At 36.0% G+C, this 24,882-nt stretch overlaps 1 protein-coding gene and 1 long non-coding RNA gene across 8 annotated transcripts in view; one reads left to right on the top strand and one right to left on the bottom strand.

Annotated features, from left to right (window-relative positions):
• Positions 1-3,819: 3,819 nt before the first annotated feature.
• Positions 3,820-24,882, bottom strand: part of SMOC2 (SPARC related modular calcium binding 2) — a 146,629-nt gene continuing 125,566 nt past the window's right edge. For 2 of the 7 annotated variants that reach the window (XM_035322218.1, XM_035322221.1), the window contains exons 10-13: positions 11,551-11,653; positions 10,394-10,641; positions 8,445-8,485; positions 3,820-5,498 (exon numbers count right to left, since the gene is read on the bottom strand). In XM_035322218.1, the coding sequence (XP_035178109.1) occupies positions 5,475-5,498; positions 8,445-8,485; positions 10,394-10,641; positions 11,551-11,653 (416 nt within the window). In that variant the 3' untranslated portion in view covers positions 3,820-5,474. Of the gene's footprint in view, positions 5,499-8,444; positions 8,489-10,366; positions 10,642-11,550; positions 11,654-24,882 lie in introns of all 7 variants that reach the window. The other 5 variants (XM_035322216.1, XM_035322220.1, XM_035322215.1 and 2 more) reach the window with 3 other exon arrangements.
• LOC118164593 lies at positions 12,205-18,022 on the top strand. The gene is made up of 3 exons (XR_004749558.1): positions 12,205-12,718; positions 15,952-15,993; positions 16,620-18,022. It is a non-coding gene; the product is annotated as an uncharacterized LOC118164593 (long non-coding RNA).

The following is a 24,882-nucleotide window of genomic DNA, read 5'->3' on the forward strand; positions in this document are numbered from 1 at the left end:
CAAAGCAGTTTTTTTTTATTATTATTATTTTGTTTTGTTTTGTTTTGTTTTTCCCCCAGAGGATTAAAAACCCACCAGGGTAATAAAATCTCAGCTATGGAGTAATATCCTGTAATTTACAGTTTCTGCCATTGTGGTTTTTCTTGTGTTCTTTGTTCTGGTTCTTGGTCCCATTGATGTCCCAGTCTGGGATTTCAGATGACTGAACCCGAGCTGTGGGTTCAGGAAGACTACCTTGGGAGCTGTATGCTGACAGAACTAGAGCTGTTCCTTAGGTAGTAGTCAGAATGGGTTTTGGCAAGCATCAAGCTTTAGATGAATTGTCTGGTAAGTTATCAAGATATGCTAGGATATTAATTTAGATTTAAGTGTGTTTGCATTCAGTCCCACAGCAGACTTATTTTGCAAAGCAGGATAGTACCCCATATATTTCTTCACGTCACTAATTCACACTGCCATGGCTTCATTGATTCAACTGTGTTGTGCAGATATAAACTGGGAAAAATACCCTTATCCATATTATGTTTTTCTTCTTCTGAGTGCATAGAGTACTAAATCCATCTTTAGGCTCTAAACCTGTTAAATGAAAATGTATCATTTCTTTGACCCATACAGGGATAGCAAGGTACACAGAGACTGTAAAATGAGACTAAGATTAAGCATGAGAAATGAGTGGTGAGAAACTTGTCTTCTTGCAAACAAAACTGATTTTTAAAAATAATAAGTTGGGAGGAAGAGTAACAATGTTGCTACTTTTCACAACTTCTAATTTTGGGATAAAATTAATGTCAAAATGCCCCTTTTGAGGTCCACACTTCATGCTTTTTCAATAAAGGAAGGGACATGACAACATAAAAATAAACTCTAAATAAAAATAAAAAATAAAAAAATAAAAAACCTTTCTAAAGCAAAATTTCATGGTATCCCTCAATCATCTGATATTGGTCAGTCATGGTTTAGTGAAAATAATGATCATTCACTACCTTTTTTTCCTTTCCTTTTCTGACTGACTGCCTAGAACAGATATAGGCATCTTCATGGATGTTTTTCAGGTGCTGATTGAGCTTTATGAATGTTTATAAACTGTTATTTCTGGTGTAATATACAATTGCAGCCTTCTGCCTACAATCTCATAGACTGTGCTAATCTTTTATGAGTTATTTTATTCAAAAAGTACCCATTCCATCTTGGAATGGATTGTATGTCAGTATGAAGTATTTTGTATTTGATAAGAAGTAAGTTATTCTTTGTACTGAATTGATGTCAAGAATAAAGAGAGACTCTAGGGAAAGGATGCCTCCAATGACTGTATTTTATGGAAATATTGTACAAATGCAGAGAACTGATTCTCATTTTGCTATCTTCCTTTCCAACAGGCATTGTGTTCCAGCAGCAACATTAGTAAGGGGACAAAGCATATGACAAAACAGGGAAGGTGAGTCAGAGGATAAAACAAATGACAAAATAGGGAAGGTGAATGTAGCAAAGGCGAATGATTGTAGATATTTCTGTTGCTAAACCAGATGAGAAACAGGCTTCTCTCCCTGTTACCCCCCACATTTTACATTCTAGAGAAATGTGTTGTTCTGAATGCTTTCCACATACGCTTTTGTTTAAAGAAAAAAATAACATGCAATATTTATGCTTTTTAAACAAAGGGCATATTTTCACTTATAAAACTCAAACTGGAATAATTAAATGGGACAAAGAGTACAGTTTGTATCAGTAATTTACTATAATCATTCTAATGTTTCAGACATCAATAAATTTAGCTAGATGCTATTTAATGTCAAAGTAATTACTCCAAAATGACATCAATTTGCCATCCCAAAGAAAACAAAAGTAATAAACCTTTCACTTTCGACATTAAAGACTCTTTCACACCAGTTTCTAATGTAAATCCTAGTTATACAATACTCTAATGTAAATATTTAAAAGGGATAGCTAAATTATCTTTGCCAGGGAAGATTTCTTAACCCCTATTAATCCATCTTTTATTACTACTATTAAAGGAAACATTAACTAAATCTATCAAAGCTTGCACGCACTTAAATATCTTTAATGAAGCAGTTTATATTTTTCTTCCTCCTTACAGCTTTCTAGGAATGCCTGCTTCTCCAGTGGCTTATGGCACTTATGAAGGTCAAAAACCTGGTCCCAGTGAGAAAAGTGTGAAGTGTAACACTTGACCAATATGTAGAGAAAATTTAGTTTAAGTCTTCTCCTTTATGCTCATATGAACTGATGGCATTTTGCTCTCTTCTACCTTTATTATCTGAAATTATATTAGCAAGAAACATTGTAATTCCAAGCACTCACAATTCTACAAAATGAGGGTCTGAAAGCTATACTGGAAGAAGAATGAGAATTAAGTGATTTTGGTAAAACTGGAACTATGAAGTTGGCCTACTTCTAGGGGTGGGACCAGGATGAGAAAGTTATCCAAAGTGTTGACCAAACATAGAACATTTCTTACTGTGTGGCCTGTTGACTAATGAACATTGCAACAGACTGGACAAATCATTGAACACATAGACATTTTACAAAGTTAATAGTCTTCTACTTACAACTTTATAAAAACTCTAAATAAATCTGTTCAGCAACAGCTGGAACTAGAACAAATAATGGTCAATGAGAACCAGAACATACGTTGTGCTTTCAATAAGAACAGAATTGAAATTGCATCTGAATTGTTGCAATTCATTGAATAGGGGAAGAACTAGAACTAATTAATTATTGTGGAACTAAATAAACACTGGTACTCTGGTGTGAGCCTGAGGGGCTATCCACATAGATTCCTTTTTGATATCAAGGCCATGCTTCTTTACAACTAGAAGAGCCAAGTTTTCTCTGAGTTTCACTATCCGGTGAGTATAAAGGAGATATAGGAACCAAATGCATATTTACCAAGCTCTCAAATGTGTTCCATTTAGGGATCTGAACTCTAAATAGAACTCTGAGAACTAGGTATTGATTGTAGCAAAATGGTGTAACCGCTAAAAATTGATATGGACCATAAACTATGTGACAATACCAAAACATGTACAAAGATGAAATATTTTGAGATTCCATCACTGTTGAGTCATCAAATGACTCAATGTTGTAGAAGTCTTTGTATATCCAACAGAATGCCTATAGCACTTATTGTGATTTAATAAGTTCTTAAGGCTATTCTTTAAATAAGGAAGGATAGTTAAAATTTGCCTCCCCACACACCTTTCCAGTTTAAATAGGCTGCCACTTCAAATTCATGGACATAGCATTCATCTTCCATTCATAGACATAGCAAAATATTTCATTGCACACATTTGTATTGTGTCCAAAGGCCACAGTGATAGAATTAGATGATTCTTACAAAATCTAAAATTACAAAATACTGCTATTAACTATTCGGGTATTGACTATTCCTCATGTTTTGCCAGTTGAGTATTCCTCATGTTCTGCCTCTCTCTGCTCATCATTTCCAGTCAGGTTGAAGGTTGCCCGACAGTTTACAGTTACACTGAGGGGAAAAGTGCCACATTGCACTTCACTAAGAGGCATCAGAACAAGCTGAAACTATATAGAGATGACAGCAACAAAGAATCTGGCCTCAAAATCACTATTTTGAGAAAGTAGTGGGGTAAATAAGGCATGAATTTAAGGAGAAAATAAGGTATGAACCTAAGGAAAGAAGACAGTAAGGGGTCAGGGAAAGAACAGAAGATAAGCACAATATGAGATCATGAGGTTTCTTGTAATCTTATTGCAATGGTGAAGTCATCATTGTATGTACCTGTTTCCAAAGTTCTCCGTGTCACAGAAGAAAAACCACTAGCATAGTTTGATAGCATACTGAGCTTTAATCTATAAAGAAGATTAAATTCAAAGCTTAACATTATAAAAGAATAACAAATACTTTTTAAAACAAAAATACAAGATAACAAACAGTTCTAACTTGGTTCCTCCTGTTACCAAAGCTTAGGGTACACATTTTCTGGGGTACAATTCCAATCCATACAGTGTTTCCTATCACCTCAGCATATATCCATATGTTGAATTAAAATGAAATATTTTTATTTGCAACATAGCTTTTCCAGGTAAAAATTTGAGCCAGGGTGCTATTATGATTAGCTAGTCACATGTCAGATCCCACATATTATTTAAACAAACCAAAATGAAATCACTGCTTGTTGCAACATTCCTTCTTTTTTATGTCAGTTCCAAGATGCCAGCAGTCCATCTACCGCTGCATCAATCAATCCAGCTGCTTGTAACTCACAGCTGTTCAAGAGCTGAACCTTTATTTACTTGGGTTACCTGCTCACATCCACAAGTTCTTATTCACCTCAGGCACAAATACAAAAATGTTGGGAGTTGTGGGGGGAAATGACAGAGAAGGTATGAAAACTTGTGAGAGATTCTTTCAGATAGCAAGGAGAAACCCTCAGGCGGGGGTGATGTGAGTAGCCCCTCCTAAAGGCAACTCTTCATAATTTGTTCATCTTTACCTCTAGTGGACTCCAAAGCAAAGCAAAGAGATGATGAGGACAGCGAGGTGTAGGAGAAGAAAAGGCTGACAAAACTGTTTAGCCTTCTCTGTCTCTCTGTCTCTTTAGAGTTAGATTTACAATTCTGACCCATATGAAATCTTCTATGCTTTGTGCAGAATCATGCTGAACGAGACTGGAGTCACATTATTATTCACCTTACTCGTTCTTCGTTTGTTGTGTTAAAAAAAAAAGGGGGGGGGGGGGGGGAAGGTGGAGAAAAACTACCACAACTTATAATGGCAGGCACCTCAAAAAATGGATAAAAGGATACATTTTTTAACAAAAATCCTAACTGTAGAATAACTGTTTTGAATTGGTTAGTGGTTGCATTCTCATTGCATGATCTTTGGTAAGCATAGTAATAAACACTAAATGAAACAAAATATTGCCATAGGTGAAAAATCTGTTTAGTTAAAAATTGCAAAAACAAGTCAACAGCAATTTACACACTTCCCTCAGTTTTGGAAATCTGAAGCATCCAACATTGCTCAGACAAAATTGAGAATACAGTAGACTTTCAGCATAACTCTACTTAAAAGACAGTATTGGTTAAGAAAAACAAGGTATACTATTGAAACTAAAATACATAGAATCAGGTTTCTTTGATAATATTTGCCAAATAACTATTAAAAAGAAGAAAAAAAATAAAGAAAAAGAAAAAGAAAAAGAAAAAAAAAAACAGTTTAAATGCAAACTTTTACATCTCCAACATGTTTTACATATTTCAGACAAAAAAAGAATGCACATACATTGTATGTGATAATTTTTCAAAACTAGCCATTAAATTTTCACAGATTAAAAAAAGTCTGTTTAAATATTTCATTTCTACAAAGTGAATTTACATTTTAAGTACAAAGTGCAAATACTACAGTTGTTCTTATTGCCTTTTGGTGAGGAAATCTCCCACATGTCAAAGAGATCTGCCTTGGATCAGTAAGCTGTTCACCCTTGCTTCTTAGAAACTTGCTGAAAGACAGTTGGAAAATTTTTCATTATTAATGATGTCCTCAAATAATCAAGTATAAATATTTATCTCTTTTTTCTCAGCAGTGTCCACATGCTACTGTAAGGACAAGAGTTCTGCACACCCACACACATATATAGGAAATACAATGATCCTGCCTTGTAGTCCTTCGTGGTATACATGAAGAAGGGTATGAGAAACATCTTTACCATTTCTTACCTAAGGCTGCTTTAAATTTATATGTACCAAACACACAGTTCTAGCAATTGGCTAGGCAAGTCCCTGGTGCAATATACCTTTCTATGGCATGTGATGCATACGGAATGGGCTGCTGGCCAAAGTCTTATGAACATTCTATAGTTTCCTTGTAAACTTTAGGCTAGGCTGCAAAAGATCCTTTGGGTCTCATTGACAGTATGTCAGTATGTATATGTGTGTTTGTTGGACAGGGTGAAGCTGCGAAAGGGAAATACACCTGGCCACTGCCCCAGTTGGGTCAGATCCATCATGTACTTGACCTCATTTGGAACAACAGCTGCTACTGGTACATTTGTACATCTATATCTGCCTTCCTTCTGTAAGCTTCAATGTGTGTGTACAATTACAGATGTGCACATATGTAAAAAAAAGTATTCAGCAATACATGCATAAGCACACATTAACATATATAACAACTACTATAACACACTAGTCATAAATGAGCTTTTGGATGCCCATCTCCTGAGTGATACCAATCTGATCACTCCTTCTCAGATGAGCGGTTTCTTTTAATCAGCTTCCCAGTCCAGTTCCTTTCTAATAATTTCCTTTCAAGTGTAAACTTTTGTGATGAAAGCCACCTTCTGCATTTGCAGCCTTGTATTGTTCAAGTATGAAACTGCCAACAGATGGTTTGCTGAGCCAGCCTTAATTCAAGGCTATCATTTGTCAGCAACAGCTTTTAAAATAATTGGTGCTGATTCAGCAAAATTATTGGACAAAATTAAAAAAAAAAAAAAAAAAAAGAAGAAGAAGAAGCTCTAGGACACTTTTATTACAGATTCTGCAAGTCAGGATCAGATTACAAGAAAGGGGAGAGGGCTTGTCATGCTTCAAGTGTAATGCACGTGTGCCAGTAATTGCCATTATGTAATTAAAATAACCCCTTTGAATGTTTGTGAGTTCCGACAGGATAATTGTTTTCAGGCTGCTTTGTTTAAAGCGTAAGTGATTTGTGGAGGGAACTTGAAAAGTTAAGACCACAAACATTTGTTTAAACAAACAGAAACTTATCACATCTCTAGAGCTGTGAGAACATTTTATATTCCATCAAAGGTATGTAGGAGGTCTCTGGTAAAACCCACAACCAGTGTTGAGCTTGCCTTAGGAAGTGTGAACCTAACATCAAACAAATCAGAGACAAAACAAGTAACAAATTGGCTACCAACAATGACAGGAAGACTTCTTTGGCTTGTAGGGAGGTTCACCCTGGCTTCAGTTTTTAACAAATTAATATAGCTTTCTAATAGATGGGAAGACATTGACCGAAACTATGGTAATGAGGTACTTTTAACCAAATTCCTGTTTTTCCAGATACAGGATTATCTGAGCTGATGTTACAATATACTTATGTGAATACCTTTAAAAACAATTCATTACTGGAACAGGTTCCCAGGGATGTAGTCACAGCACCAAGCTTGTCAGAGTTTAAGAAGCATTTGGACTGTGCACTTAGTCATATGGTCTGAATTTTGGGGTAGACCTGTGTGGTGCCAGGATTTGGATTTGATGATCCTTATGGGTCCCTTCCAACTAGGGATATTCTATGGTTCAGTGATTCACTGATGGTTTTGTGGACATTAACCATTTAATTTCTCTAAAGAATACAAAAGTGAGGCAAGAACAGTAAGAAGTTTATTCTCTTATAAATGATTAAAATAATTGGCAGATTCACAAGTCCTTCTTCAGACACATGTAAAAGTGTCATGGGAAAAAAAAAAATAAAAAAAAATAAAAAAAGTGCCCATGTTGTCCAGAAAAGTGAATCTTTAATGATTACAAAAATAGAAATACAGACATATGAAGACTTGTTTGTTTGTTTAACTTTCTTCCTTAGCTTCCATCTGAACCTCTCCTTTTCAATGTCTAACTTACCTTAATTTAAAAATTCTACTTTTGTGCCTTTTAACTTTGAATGCCATGTGTAACCAAAACTCTGAGTGAAATACACTGATGTTATTCAGAAGGGCAAGATAGAGTCTTTACAGAAAATTGATGCAAAAACAAATCATGGATTATGTTGTCAGGGCACTTGACATTTTATTTGTTGCAATCATTCTACAGACCAAACCAATTTTAGTTTTAACATACATCATCAGACTGATGCAAATCCTATGTTCTCCAGCATCATTTTACAGAGTCAGCAAAGGCATTTCAAAGTGACAGCTCTTTTCTTTTTACTAAGATCTTAAAAGGTATCTAAAACCACCATAGAGTGGTTCAATGGTGTTCACAGAATATATGGATTTTCATAGAGTATGGGAAGTGCATGGCTTGTTGCACAGAGAGTAATTTAAATCACTGTAAGTTTGTACCTATAGTATGACACAGGAAAGTTAACAGTATTCAGTTAAAGCAAAAGGTAAATGAAGATAATGCAGCACACTTTTTAAAAGTGTATGGTAATGCTGTCATTCAGGAATGAAGAAGACATATGAAGGCTCAGTTAGAGTCATCTAATTATCACTAGCCTGGATGTCACTTTACTAGGAACATCCACAGGCAGGCCTATTCCACTTTGCATTTTGGTACATTTACTCTGGTTGACTGAATGACTTTTCTTAGATAAAAATGAAACCAAGATTTGTTAATTAGAATGCTGATCTATGTTTTCTTGTAGAATGGCAGACTAATGCATTCTGAAGCTGCAATGATAACAGAAATGGAGATTTGCTCTCCTCAATACTCACCTGCCTGCTGGATGAAGTGCTCTCAGTGTTGGTTTTAGGGGCTGCTAAAAGGGGGGAAAGAAAACATTGTAAACATGGCTTGCAAGTTATATGTAGCATCCTAAGAACTGAAGCCCTCATTCTGAAAAAAAAAAAAAAAAAAAAAAGCAATTTTTAGAGCAGGGTAACTGCACAGCTTTCCAAAAAAAAAAAAAAAAAAAAAAAAAAAAGTAGAAAATATTACACATCTTTAATTGAAACTTTTCTTTTTCCTCAGTTCCAGCATTGCCTTTTTCATATGAAAGCTGAATGACAGCATTTCTGGCCAGCTAATACATGGCATTTGCTTAGGACAGACTGTACCTACTCAGTATTGACTATTTCAAACTTATTAAATCTTTAGGAGTAAATATAGCTGATTATGTTCGTGGGAAAGAAGCATGGAAAAGCAAAGACTATCTGGAAGTATTCACTTTACTTAAAGATATTGCACACGAACAGCTCTAGCAGCCAAATATGTTGTTCACATTTAATCTGTAAAACAGCAGGATTATTGCTGCTGGCTTTTAAATTTCTGCTTAGTGTCAAAGTCCAAGATGGTTCTCTAAAAGAAGAGAAAAATAATAAATATAAAAATTGATAAAAATAAACCAGTTATATCAGTCTGCTGGTTCATTCAACTTCACAAGCAAACTTGGGAGGCTAGGGAAGAACTTAGTCTCTTGTTTTCCATGTCAGTTTGCTAGTCAATCACTAAGACAAACTAAAGAGGATCTTAAAAAATGCTTCAGAAATTACCATTCCCCTGAGAATATATGTTTTGCAAATCTCTGGCTTTTACATTGCTTCAAATGGTTCTCACAAGACACCTGGGTCTCACACAGAATGACACAGTCACCTCCTTATCTCAGCTTTCACACCTCAGGTGACAGGGTCTCACTTATTCCTATAAATATAACTCTAGTCCTAGGAAAGTGGTGACTGAATCTTTTTGTGCAAGTAAAAGGATTACCAGTAAGGAAATTCTAACTACCCAAACAGGAGAGACAAAAAGAATACTGATATTGCAATACAAGCTAATTTATGGTCTTGTCTTAAAACATGTATTGTTAGGAAGGCAACCAAATGATATAGTTTAGAAATGTTTTCCAACTGGATGCTCTTAGTGCAAAAGTATTTTTTCCTTCCCAAAACAAATATACTTATATTTATGAGTTTCTGGGGGGAGAAGCTAAAAATCTTGCATGAGAATAATCATTATTTCAGCCAAACGTATGGGGTCTTCATATAATTAATTTAATGTATTTTAAAACATACTATTCTGAAACAGGTAGCTTATGGGAATCAGAAGAATCCCAATCTTTTTTTTTTCTTCTTTTTTTTTTTTTTTTTTTTTTCTTCGGGGGGGGGGGGGCCCCCCCCACCAGAATGGGCACAGGAAAAAAATTGATTTTGGTTTGAATCTTGCTATAGCTTTCCTTTATGTCTTGGATCAATGATGTCAGACCCAATTTCACCTAGCATAAAAGCAAAGAGTGCTGGCTATGGCAGGATATAATTGTTTTGAGGTGGATATTAAAATATGAAGTGACTATAGTGGCCTCCATTTTAAGACACTGGACTACCAGAGAGTGTAAACAAAAAAGAAAGTGTTACTTTTCTTACATCTTCTTACATTGAAGAAACATTACTCTTGTTACACTGAACAGGCCTTTCAATGATGATATGATGTCAATGGTATTGTGTCCTCTTAGGTTTCCAGCTCTAAATGCAGAAGAATATAACCAACAAACAAGCATCTAATAGGCTGAATCAACAAAAGTTTTTGTTTCTCTCTGAGAGAAGTGGTAATTTGCATAGACAGAAGCTGCTTTCCTGTCATCTGCCCTAAGCAAAAGCTATGGGTTGAAAAATCTAGACAAAAAGGTATAAAAGGTTCTTACTATGGCGTTTCTTTGTTTCTGCTTTACCTTCTTCTTTTGTTACTCCCAAGCAACCCATTAATTCTTGAACTGACAAGGACTTATCATTGTTCACATCACAGTATTCCACAAACTTCTTCACACATTTTTTGGGTTTTGATTTCTTTCTTAGGAACCTTTTAAATGGCTTGATTTCTTTCTTTCCAATGTCACCACTGGAATTTTTATCTAGTTGTTTGAAATACCAGTGGACTACTCTCTCTTCCAGAGTGTGATTTGGATCAGGTTCTGAAACCCTGAAACAGAAAATAGGTGTTAAGTCTTTATTCTGATACAGAAACCACAGTTTATTCATTTGCTTCTGAATAGTTAAAGTATTGTTAGATGTTTTGCTACATGAGCCTCCCTGCTTTTTTCTACTAGTTTCTTGCAGTGAATACTTCTCTTTTCAGTTTGGCCAACTGCATCCTAAATTTTACCCAAAGGGCTATAATCTCCTTTTAGTTAATTCTCTTAAACTGTATTGAGGTCAGCATAGTTCTCAGAACATTGCACCTTCTCCTTTCATTTCCTTAAACAAAGAAAACTGAAGAGAGAAATAAATGAAAGACAGACATGGCAGGAACATGAAAACACAAAATATCCATAACTGAAGTATGTCAACAGTCAACATCACCAAATACCTAGACTCAATTATAACCCATGATGGATGCTTTCAAATAAAACACCAAAATATATTGAATTACAGGGTGAGCTATAATAATAAATGCCCCCTCCTTTCAGGTAGTAAGCACCTGACCTGCAGATGCCCAAAGTTTGCCAACACTTACGTATTTTTGATTATGCCTATGAGTGTTGAAAGCATTTATTTACTTTAGAAGCAAGTAGGCAAAACATAAATAAGGAAGGCAGCACATACTCATCAAGTAAAGACTGACAAGAAAAAGAAAGACCAAGGCAAAGTTCCACCAGAAGCCACAGATAAACTTTAAGTTGTGCTGCTGATGAGAACTCAGCAGATATATCTCTATTTAGTACACATATTCCACAGTGGTAACTTTGAAGCAAACTATCCTAGATAGATAGGTTCTTGGAAATTTACCCTTTGTGAAGGCAGGAGAAGAATTACTTCTCAAAGTTCTTAACAATTCATTAATCACTGCTAGAGTCCTCTTAAAGTCAAAGAAAAATAATCTGAAACCCACCGGCTAGAAGACAATGATGGATCAGAGACTGCATGCACCATATCTGTGGACAGTGCATCCAAAACACTTGTCAGGAACTCATTTTTCTTGGCCCCAGGACAACCTAGAAAAAAACAACAGATTTTTTTTTTGTTGTTTTTGTTGTTTTTATTGTCTCCTATTTTTATGACATTTAACTTCCAACAATATTTCAAAGTTAGAGATAGATGTGACTCATGTACACAGAACTCCCATAAATGGTGGACAAATTTAGAACCTAATTCAAAGAAAAGCATCTAAATTCAGACATATATCTGTATCATAGAGCAGGAATAGCAAAACATCCCTTTGATGTCTAGTAAGGTGGTTTGTATACCTTGGAGTCCTCTCTTTCAGATGGGGCATTAGTCTTACCTCTTTAATATGCTTTATCCATGTTTTCACATTTTGAAAAGAGCAGCTTTGAAACAACAGAAGTTTGTCTATCACACAGACTATTTGAAACATGGACTAGAAACCCAGAGCAAAACATCTCTTTCAGATTTCCTCCTTTGCTTCTCTGAACTACAATTGGTTTTCTCAACACACATTCTCTTAGTGTATCATTTCTCTGATATTTAAAATGGCAGTCAACTCATTTCTTCTTTCGCTTTTCTCTAGGGATTAATTACCACTATACAGTACATAGCAAAATAGGTAGCTATTAGATGGTTCTTTGGATCATACTGTGGGAACCTATGGTGATGCTAAACCATCCACATAATTACATTCCTTATACTACAAAACTCTTGTCTGAAAGAAACTGACAGCGCATTTCATACACATAATACATTAGATAAATGTATACTGAAAGATCCAGTCTTAGAGCAGTGCAGCTGGAGCAGATCAATCCATCTGACAAGAGAACGGTTGTTGACACATGGAGGTATGCTTATACAGCACACCTGCTTCCTCTCTTCTTCCCTATAGCCCTGAGCCAAACACCAGGTCTTCACCTAGCCCTGTAACAGCTGAGTTAAATTCTAGTATGATCCATGAGCAGTGATTCAGACATCACAAGCTTGAAGCTGGAGGCCACCACTCACAGGTGATTCCGTGCTGGAAGCCCACTTACCTACAGTTCTTCTTGGAAGTGAAAAAGGAAAATGCTCTAAAGGGTTGTGGGAAAGGAAGATAAGTTAATCAGAAAGTATTTGATATTTTTTTAAAATTCTCAGTGGCCTCTGGAGCAGGTAGTAGAATTATCCGTGTCTGAAAAGCCTCATCTTGCCCAGCAAATTATTTTTTAATACATCCCATGTTGATCCAAGGAAATGAACCTGTGTTATATTAGCCCTGAGCTGTGTTACAGTAAGAATAACTCAGCAATTATGCATAGCAGCAGCAGCACCCACTACATGTTATTGTCCAACACATTCATGAATTTATGAGTTCCCTGTCTCTTATGAGTTTGCCTTCTGCACCAGGGATATTTTATTGAGTAACTGTGAAAGGCATATGACGGGAATTCAGTGAAGCAAGTTCCACTGCACTAAAAGTACACATCTGAAAACAGATGTCACTTTCCTATAAATGTGCCTCTTCCTTTAGTCTTTAACCAGGGTTATGGTTGTTTTATTTTGTTTTCTTGTTTGTTTGTTAGTGTGTTGTTTTTTTTCTGCTACAGTTGGAGTGAAAAGGAAAAAAAAAAAAAAAAAAAAAAACATAACTATGATTACAATCCTAAATTTGAGTTCAGTGAGCTCTTGAGCTATCTTTGTCAGCTACAGAAATGATAATGGTGGCAGCAGATTAATAGGGAAGGACAGAGGAGTGTATCAACGGGCTCCTGGGAGTATTCAGTACATAATTCACAAGTATATTATTTTAGAACAAAGAGCTTTCTAGTAAGTAAAGCTCAAACTAAGTTGTGCGCTGTGATTTAAATGGAACCATGTAACTTTGAAAGTCACAAAAGCCCTTCCATCCAGAAATGAGCAGATAGAGCCCAAACTGCTCCAATCCAGAAGGCACATCCAGCCATGCTGCATTGCAATGTGCCTGAATAAAGCAACCAAGTCTCTAAGTAATCTGTTGAGTTCAGCACTACATCTTGCCAGCACAGATTCTTTGCCGGAGGATCAGAGCTGGTTCTCTTCAAAGCACAGGCAAAAATTGCTCTGTCCAAGGCTGTCCATGTAGAACTGTCATGAGTGATACAAGCTTCATCCATTTCTTGCTGGGGTTGTTACTATCATAAAACAGAAGCCTGAATCCTACTCCAAACATGCATTGTGAATTGATACAGGGCTCTTGGAAAATGCAGACAGTAATACTGCAGTGTATAACAATGCAGCACAGCATGGAGACAAGATAATTTGACTTTTTGTTTGTTTCTCTTTCCTTTTTGGGATATATGATAATGTTAATATCCAATTTGATTTAGGAGCACTACCCGACCTTTTCATGTCAGTTATTAGTGTATTCCTAAATCATCTGTAAGGAAAAAAAAAAAAAAAAAAAAAAAAAAAAAAGTTTGCTTTGGGTAGTTTCCACTGCCGTCCAGGGAGCTGCTGCTGTGTGTACATATGCTACAGATGTAGAGATCAAAATCATGATTTAGCTTAATATTTATGAGGTACAGTTAGGTAGGAGAAAGAATTAACTTTTCAATTCACAAGAAATCACAGGGGGAAAAAAAATCCACAGTTTAAAGCCAATCTCTGACAACTTTCCCTAAGATTAAGAAAGGTTTCTAAATGTGCTTTGCATGAAGTTGCAATAGCAGCTGACAGTAACAGAAATCTTCTCATAGAAAAGAAATCTTGCTGTTAAAACAAACATTATCCGTTGCTGTGAAACATTCTAAATTAGAACTCTACTACTTAACGTAAAATGACACCCCAAAAAATCCTCACCAGTTAAATACAGAGAAAACATTCAGTTTCTCCCAATTATAATTTTTGCTGATGTGTGGGCAATCACACAGCAATTTACCTCACAGTGAAATCTCTGTTCTTTGCAGGTGTTACTAACTTAGAATAATTCTCTGGAGGCTTCATGCTGAGCTCTAATTTTCAACAAACTTGCAGATGAAATGGCAAGACTAGGGGAGATTTAGCTTGATTATAATGAATAATTCACTCAGTGGACTAAATAGAGAAAGGGAAAGCATAGTTTGTTATGGGAGCCTTATGTTTCTTACTATGGTTTAAGTGTTACAAATTTTTCTTGTGCAGCTCCTTGTCCTGTGTGGATTTGACAGCTTACATAAATAATAATTTGTTGTCAAAGTGTTGAAGTTGAAACCACATGGAGTTACGCTACAGGTTCAGAGATGTAGCATAGAATTGAGTGTTTGCTTTAAGGATAGTTTTACTCAGAGTAAACCTTAGACCAACAAATACATACCACAAATTGAGAGAATACACAAGCACCTCATTTCAACTATAGCATAAAGGCAATCAAAGAATCTTCATTATATTATTATATACCTCATACTTATATATACATGTCTCTATAAACATATCTTACATTAATATGAATAATGTATTTTTGTAGTTAATCTGTAGATAGGTACCTGTAAACCTTCTGAAGTTGGAGCTTCCTTCTTGGTTGATAATAATCTATTACTGTCAATCTTGGAATAATATCTTTTACTGAACATCTGAAGTTACAGCAAGAAACACGTTGTTCATTTTTTAAAAAAAAGTTCTTACAATAGATAAGATTATTCATTTTAAAAGGGAGTTTACATTAATCTTCCTGCAACAGAGGAAACTTTCTTGAGTTGGTCACGCATGTAACTAAAACTATGGCAAATTCTAACTACCAAATCTAAAATTCCCTTTTCATTTCCTCTTTGCTTATATGAAAATCTGGCTTAGCATTGTGCTCAAACACTGGAATATCTCTGTAGATGATAAATAAGTTTTGATCTGCCTGAAATCAGAATGAACGGAACTATTGATATTTCCTTTATAACTTGGACTCTACTGTAAGACTGGTATATGTAAAAACTGAATTTAACAAGATTTGTCAGTGCTAGTGGTTATGCTTGGAAGGCAGAAAATGCAGGAAAAATACTTTTTATTGGACTCTTACACTATACAAATGTATATGTAAAGTTCATGACTTTATTTCTGTTGACCTATATAAATCACAAAAAGTTTGTGTTTGTCTAGCTATGCACAGGGCCCTCCTCATTTTATGAAGTACTTCCTGAGCTATTCCTGAGCCCCATTCCAGAAGGAAAAAATAAAAAATAAAAGCTTCCAAAGATGAGTCTGGGAAATGAAATTTGTAACTCTGCTGGAGACTAAAATCATGACCTCAACAGAGTCAGTGGTTTTATGGCTCATTACAGTTTTTTTCCCTTACTGCACCTCTGGGTAACCTCTCACAAACAGTAATTATCTCCCTCTTACTCTCTCTATCCTACAGGATTTGAGGACATCATCATTTCTCCTTCTTAACATCCCTCAGGTATTAGCTTTTTTTTTTTTTTTTAATTCACATTTATTACACATCAAAAGAATTAAGTTAAACTCAGAGCCAAATTCTTCTGTATCTGTGCTTATCCAAATTTCATGATTCTTTTCTTCCAAATGTATTCTTTTGACCTAGCAATGAGATATCACCTCTTCCTATACATTCAGCTTCTCTTACCCTTTCTTCTAATTTCTTCTTAAATTGTCCTGTGCTTCAGAACACCAAGGCAAGGCCATTCTTAAAACCTTAAGACTGACCAGAGATATTGCTGGGGGAAGAATCCAATATGTTTTTCCCTGTAGCACTGTAGTCAGGGTTTTTTGTCTTGAACAGACCAGCACAAAAATAAAAAAGTAGGACAGAATGGATGTTAGCTGGAGGGGAGCTACAGGTCTGTTGCTTTGTAGCTACAAAGTTCTAAGTCTTAGAAGAAGTATTATTTCTGGAAAAGTGCATTTTTGCAGATTTCAATTCTCCATAGATTGCAGATTTCAATTCTCCATATTTATTTATTTTTTTTTGTTACAATTTTTACAATTACAAAAACATTTACAATGTTTACAATTTTACAACCTTATTTTTGTTACAATTTTAAAATGATCTTTCTGTTCAAAGTTCAGGGGTGGGGAAACGGAAGAGTTGGCAAAGGATGCTCTTTCAGGGCCCTAACCTCCAATCCCAGACATTCATATCATACCAAAGTGCAATAAGTGGGATTTGCTGTATTTGAGTCTATCGAAATGAAGTGTCTCACCTGTAACCCTTATCTAGGCTCAGTATAAAGGAACACATTCAGAAGGCATTCATCCCAACTTCCTTAGATTTTTCCTTAGAACAGGATAGGTTAGGATCTCCCTCAAAACTTAACTCTTCTTCCCTACTGAGGAAGCCTAAACCACTGATTTATTAGATGATGTAAAGCTGCTTGTGATGAATTCTGTATGTCTGTTTTGTAAGTTCATTTAGGCTCAAACTACTATATTCCAGGTAAATGTTGTGGAAAGAAGAGATAATGTTCATAACAGAAATATATATGATCTTATAAACAGTTTTTAGAGGCAACTGAATAATAAAGTTGGGCTAAGGCATTTGATGATAGGAAAAGCAGCTCATTCCATTTATTTCAGTTCTTTAAATATTATTGTTAAACAAGAAAATCAGAATGTCATGGCATAACACAGACAATGTGAAATAACTAACTTTTGATTACCACTTATTTGTTTGATTATTCCTCTGTAAGAGTTTGAAAGGGTTTTAAGAAGCAAATTTCTTGCTTCTAACTGTTCAGAGATGTCACTGTGAAAACAGGCAGAGATGAACTGGATAGAACAATAATTCTCTCCAATGCCACACAAAACAAAGCAGAACTTGAGAATTTCTGTGTATTTTATTTGCCTTTTTAAACATACATTTGTGGACTCCTACCTTCCTAGTTTTGACTAAGTTCAGGAAAAAGGTCTGAAAACTCAAATGATAAGGAGGTCTTGCTTCCTTTTCTTCCTATCTGGACACAAAGCAGCTGATGTATTTATTAGGTAGTCACTGCCTAAACACTATCTATGCCAGTTTTGGAGGCCAAAGACATTTCAGTATGTTGAGGAGAATTTGAAATTATGAACATTTATGTTCAGCCTGAGCCAGTGTAAACTCCTAACCTTTAGAGGCTTGTCACCTTGCCACCAGAACATGATCTGCAATCTAGCCATGTGGATCCAGTTCCAGTGTAAGAAACACAGTGTATTTGGCTGAAATGTTTGCCCCATGACACAAGTCAATGAACCCACTGATTAGGACACAGACAGAAGAGCTTCGGGATTAGAAATGGTCCTCAAAAAAAGGTCAAGAAGCAAAAAACAACTGGATCCAATTTTCAGAAAAGTTTGCCTCACAGATATGGTAATATGTCATGACTACCTATCCCTGAGATATACAGATGTTATTTCTGACTGCAGTAATACTTTCTACTATAGCTTATTATATTTAAATATTTAGAAGTCCAGTTTTGTATAGTATGGTATGGCATCTGAATATCCACTTTATCACTCCGAGAGTCTTAACGATTAACAACCAATATTACTCAGGGAGTCAAAATGCAATATTTTTTAAGAGAAATTTACTACTTCTAATTCACTTGTATTTTCATTGTGCTGCTATGTTACCTCTCAGGAGATGGGTATAAATAACCATATTTAATTACCTCTAATTAAATATCCATTAAAAAGGAAAAGCTATTACAAAAGAAGTATGTTGTTGCAATTATGGAAGTGACCTCACAAATAAGGTGCATGATTCTGGTCTCCTGCTGGAAAAATTGAACTATGGGGACTTGCTTTGTGGGGATGTTTTTTACATTACTTAATTAATCTAAGCAGCCTGCTCCTTGGAATTGTGCCTGAAAAACAGTCTTTTCTACAAAACTTTCTGGATATTTCTTACTGAGCCTGTTATCCGTGGAGGCATCAGCTAAATATCGCCAAAGTATTCATTCTCAACTAATGCCACAAGAAAGCTCTCTATTCAGATATTAAGAGCATTAAAGTAAAATTAAAGCTATGGTCATTAAAGCAAAAAGATGAAGGAAATTCAGAGCTGAATTAGAAAATCAGTCAGCCCAGAAGCACAAATTTATGAGAGCTATTTTTTAAGAGTCCCTGCTCACAAAGTTGTACCAGGTGTTCAGAGAAAAGCAAAGCTTTCATGCTACTCTGCAGTCCTTATTTTATCATAACATGGGATGGATGGAGATGTAAAGGACAGCACTCCTTAAAGACACCATTCAACACCTCAAAGCATCATATATGTATGATAGGTGCACCTCTGAAACACTGCTTTGTTGCCTTTTTTTTTTTAATATAAATGTAGACAAGATACAGAGCAACCCTACCTGTGGCTAACAAATAGGAAGTCCTACAGATGCAGTGACCTGGTGTGTCTCTACCCTGGAGATGAAAGCAGTGGCAGAACCACCAATTACAACCATTTGACATTGCTACAAGGGCACAAAACACTTTGTTGGAAAAGGAGATGAGGAAGGAGGTAACAAAAGGGAGGCAGAAGATCTAGATAGATTGCAAGCAGTCAGGTGAACTATCAGAATCTCACCCATGCTATATTTTACTTATAAAGATACCTACAAGAACTGAGCTTGAATTAGAAATAAATTTTTCATCAATTTTATTTGATTATTTTTTCTCCCTCACTTCCATAACTTACAGATAAAAGAATAAGAAATAGGATTGCAAACACAGAGGGGAGTTGGGAATAAGGAGAGGCAGGGATGGCTATTTCTTGGAGCATTAATTATATAATAAATTTTAACTCGGAATGGATTTTTACAACAGTGATTAAAAGAGGTTTATAGAATGGAAATTCTGGAAGTAACAGAAGTGAAACAAGAGTCAGCAAGAACCACTAAAGTATTACTTGAACACTATGGAATGAACCAGTCCTTGGAAACCTGGCATCACAAAAATCTATCAATTTTCTTATGTAGTATTTAATTTGAGATTGGCAGTTGTTACCTTCCTGGACATTCTCCATTAAACATGACAGACTTCCTCTGCAAATAACATTTCAAATCTCACTGGCTCATCCTTTGCTAAATAAAAAATCTGTAAAATGACTAATACAAAAGCATAAATACACCCTCACAATTGGTCAGTATGAAACTTTTACAAGGTATGGTATTATGAAAGAATGAAACCCTCTTAATTCCTGTTGAAGGAAGTGGGGATACTATGACAAACTTCAGGCTTAGGCCTTAACAATTAGACTCTGTTCATTTAGTTTAAAAATGAAGATCCACTCCTAATTCACTGTTACCCAGCTCATTTCTCCAGGACTGACAGAGAGCTCTGCACCTCTAACAGGATTGCAAACAAACTTTCTTTGCAAATTGCCATCTGTCTGGAATGGACTCCCCAAGCCAAATATAATACTGTGTCCCTCGTTAAACCACAATAAATGAATAGTCAGGTAATGATGAGCCTTCATCCCACCAAGAGCAGGGCAATTCAGAGTTAAAACTGATGCCATGCTTAATTTGCCATTTACAGTAAGCATTGAGGAAATGAACACATAGGGTTTGGTAGCAAAGATCCTGCAATGACAGAAGCACAATGGAGTAAATTAAAGATGGAGATGAATGTAATTATGGTTCTAAAGTGTCTGCCAGGAGGGATGCAATGCAGCTGACTTCATGTAAAATAGTTAACGGCATTTGGTTTGATTACAAAGTGCATTGGGTCATCTTACACCATGGAGATCCAATTACATGATAACACACCATTATGGATTATGAGGATGGTTTCCTCATTGGACCACTACACTGTATGCTAGTTTCATTGTGTACAGTGTGGTCCGTTTCCCTTGTGTACTGCACGTCCTAGATTTACTTAGGAACCTAGCTGCAGTCTTGTCAAGGCCTGGATTTCATTACATTTTGTGCAGAAGCCCACTCTACAACCTTTAGCACAATGATAATCAGGTTGCCCAGAGTCAGTCATTTAGTATTAGCAAGTAATATATAAGCAATATATGATAAGGCTGAAAGGAGAGGGTATTGAAAACTGAAAACCCTCTCAGGCTTACTAAATGTGGGTCAAAGACATAGAGAAGTACTCTCCAACAGACAGAATAGTACTGGGGAAAAAAAAAATATAATAAAAAAAATAATAATAATAATAAAAAAGGATGACCCCATTTTATTCAGAGGCTGACATAATATGGACTGTCTGGAACTGATGTAACATTGAACTTGGGTACACAAGTATAGGAACATGTGTGTCTTATTTCTGGAGCAGACTATGAAATCTCATTTGTTGACAACACAACAACAGCAACATAAAAAAGGGGTTCTCTGGCATCTTGCTATCTGCTGCTACATAAATGCAGACAGATGGAAACAAGACAAACGTGATTTCCAGACGTATTTTGCAACAACAAGTGCCTGCTTATGGGTGAATGGAACTGTAATAAAGACTCTGAATATAATTCATTCACTCCACATTTCCATTCTAACTCTCCTGTGAATACTTCTTCGATATAAATGTGTGTAGTCCAATATTGATGTAGAAAGTAGTGGTCATTTTCCATCTCAAGTGAATGAGAGTAAAGCACTCATTCAAAATCAGAGGTCCACATGCCATACTTGGATACACAGCACTGCAAATTCCAGCTGATAAAGATGTGTCTGTGAACTTCATATGACTAGAGTAATTAAACCCTGTATAGATAACTATAAGAGGGTTCAAATGTTAAATTCTCTCATTAAAAAAAAAAAAAAAAAAAAAAAATTAAAGGAAGAAATTCTATTGCTTGTTTAGAAATGGAATGCAGAAGATAAGGTAGGGAGAATAAAGATGTTTAAACCTTTAAAAAAGCCTGGGATTAGATTAAGAAATTTGATATGTGTGTGTGGATTACAAGGACAAGATAAACAGTTAAAACCCATCCATTTAAGGAAATCAGAAGGACGTGAATATATAGAAGGGGCAGTGAAAGGAGGAGACAAGCATGGAAATTAGAGAGAACCAGGTAGAAAACCAAGGAAGAGAAGAGAGGCACAGAGAACAGTGGGGAAAATAGCCGCTTGAAGTTTCAGGTGAACTCTCACAGACAACCCGTGATCTGACACAGACACCCCCACTGCAAACTGATGCTGATAGAGGATAAATCCTCCTCCACCATTCTCCTCCAAACAAAACTGTAGGTCACTGAGACAGATCTGGCTTTCCATGAGGATGCTTCTGGTGGTTTTGTTTTCCCTGTTCCTGCCAAAGCCATGTAGATAATGTGGCTGAATCTCTTTGCACCTTCAGCTGCATTTGCAGGGCAAAGGAGTTTTATATCTTCTTATTGCTTCTGGCTCCCTCAGCATGTGACCATGAAGTCTCTCTCTCTGCCTGGCCAGAAAACAATTCCATCATGTGGAAAGTGTCAAGACTGGGTAATTTGGATTTTATTCTGGTGCAGAATGAACTTGGTTTTTCTTTTTTTTTTTCAAGAGCAAAACACCCCGTTCCACTGGCCAAATAGCTTGCTGATGAGGGCACACAGCTGAGATGGGGGAGACTGAGGTTCAGCTCACTGATCCAAACCAGACAGAGCAGGGGGTTGAACCTGGCTTGCTATTATCCCAGCGGAACACCCTAATCTCTGACACTAGGGAGTCAGGTTCAGTTCCCTGCTCTGTCTGGTTTGGATCAGTGAGTTGAACCTAGGTCCTCTCCTCCTCAGCTGAGTGCTCTAATCATCAAGCTATTGTGTGTCCACAGAAGGGTTCCTTTTGCAACCTTCTCAGAACAAAGACTGTCAGAAACTAATTCTACTGCTACATTAAGACATTTTCTCCAGAAAAATAACAATAGCTTCAGACTGGACAGCATGTTCTTTAAGTTATGGCTTAATCCTGTGTGGTGTAGAGAAATGCAACAAACATCTTCCAAAAAAACTGGCAAGTAGGATAACAGAGTGCTCTCACTAAATCAGATGAAAGCATAAGCTTAAAGACAAGCATGTGTTTCAGTGCTTTGCTGGATCAAAGCCCCTACACTTTACACACTGATGAGTTGAATTCTCAGTAAGTTTTCTGCCTTGCATGTTTTGGACTCATGATTTCTGCCTTACCAAACAATAGAGGTGTGGGAACTGATAATTAAGCAGGACTTCTTCCTTCCATAAGGAACTTTTTAAATGTTGGGTTTTTGTTGTTGCAGTCATTTTTTTTATTATTATTATTATTTTGTGTTTGTTTGTCTGTCTTTCCCAGCACTGCTTATTCACAAGAGAAGTCTGTTTCATATAGGAATTCATTAAGTCTGTTGGATTTTATTTTCTATCTATAAATCCATTCTATTTAAAACTGAGTATTTAACTTGTCTATTATTCAAGATAAATGTTACACTTCGGAGACATAAAGAGGGAAGAAATCACAACTTCTAGTGAGATAAAGTCAAATTCAGTGGAAAAAAAATACGGGAGCTGGAGAGAACCAAACATTCAGACATCAAGGAAAAGAACAAAAAAAGAAGGATCATTCATATAACCGAAATATAATATAGGGTACTTCACTGGTTAAATCTCAGCTTGATAGGTATGCTTCCATTCAAAACACATAGTGTAATCTTCATTTCAGTTGTCTTTCCTTTATCTTGTCATGAAATTTGTTCCATTCAATTTACTAAATTTTAAATGAAAGAGGAACTTGGGGTTCTTAAAGAATACCTTCACAAATTTCACCAAACGCTATGCTTAATGACATGGCTTAGTAAAGCATCTAGGATTATCTTGAATATTAAGTGCATCTTAGGTTGTTCTAATGTCTGTGGTCTGCTGGAGCAGGACCGATATGATTTAAGCACTTCACTGATGTATAAAGATAGAAAATTTTATCAAGACAAGAGAGGATAGGAGTTCCAAATTCAAGTTTTACAACAATTTTTAATGACTTTTTGTTTTTCTGTTTTCTGTTTTTATGCATAAAATAATGATTATGTTTAATCTCTCACATATTTGAGGGATTCTGTTAATGCTGGCAATGTGTTCTGTAATGGTTATCAGGAAAAACTAATCAAGAATGGAACTGTATGGCTCTCAGAACAGATTTTAAGAATGAATTGCAGGGTTTTTTTATGACCAGCATTTATCTGTAGACTCTACTGAGAATATAATGAGTATAGAATGTCCTCACTTTATCTTTCCTGTATTAAAGTATTCTGGTTTATCTGTAAAGAGACATAAAACACAAACCAGGCAACTGGGGGTAGTAGGGTTGGGGAATGAATATTTTGTTGTTGAAAAAAGGAGTTCAAATTTTGGTTAAGTTACAGACAAACCCAATTAAATCCTACTTGTCCCCAAATTACATTTTCTACTAAGGGAAAGTGCTGAAGTTAAACAACTGAGTGGGAAAACTAATCTGTGAGGGGAAACTTGACTTGAGGCTATGTACAGGGACATGAATTCTTAATGGAATAAAAAATACATTTGCAAACAAATAAATAGATGCATCCATCAGTATTATGACTGAAAATATGTTCACTCATGAGTGTCATCTGACTATAAGAAATAAAAGGTACCCTTCTCTTTCTGTGCACTGAACAATTTTGGAAGTTCATTGTAGAAGGAGGGAAAACCTCATCACCAAGACACTCACTGTGTCCTATAGTGAGCTCACTTGCTATATATCAACCATATTTTTCTGAATTAAGAAAATAGCATCATATTACAGTTAGAATCAAATCTAGCATATCTATTTTCTTTTTGCAGCCTCGCTCCAGAAGAACAAGTTTGATTTGGAATGAGGAGCCCAAGTTTAGACCCATTCATTTAATCATTTAATAGTTTTATGATAAGAAATGCATGCCTCTCTGCTCAGAAAGGAAGAAAGAAAAAAAAAAAAAAAAAAAAAAGTTTTTGACATGCTTCCCAGGGTGACTTTCCTTGGGCTAATTGCAAAAAATCAGAGCAGTGTGTATCTGCTCACATTACCCCTTCCCCCTCCAACCTTCCACTCGAGGCGACTATCAAGCAAAGCCTGCCCGCAAGATACCCCACAGCTAGAGATGAACGAGAACTAGCAACAATAAAGCATTCACCGAAATGCTTAGCTAGGTCTGCAAGCTTACAGCACAAGCAGCTGAGGAATTTGACAAAACAAGGTTTCACTGTAGAATAAACTGTACAGTTTTTACTCTCCCAGAAGATTCCTGCTTTTCCAAATAACCCTAGTTTCACTGAGCCACCTGCCCATGTCAAAGAAATTAATGAACTTCAAAAGTAAAACCAACTCAAGATGAACAGTGACCCTGTTTTTCCAAACATCAGAAATGCCAGCACCACAGCAGTATGACTTCTTTTTTACCAAGTCATATGGGGAGCTGT

This window comes from Oxyura jamaicensis, chromosome 3, assembly GCF_011077185.1.
Source record: "Oxyura jamaicensis isolate SHBP4307 breed ruddy duck chromosome 3, BPBGC_Ojam_1.0, whole genome shotgun sequence".
NCBI classification, from domain to species: Eukaryota; Metazoa; Chordata; class Aves; order Anseriformes; family Anatidae; genus Oxyura; species Oxyura jamaicensis.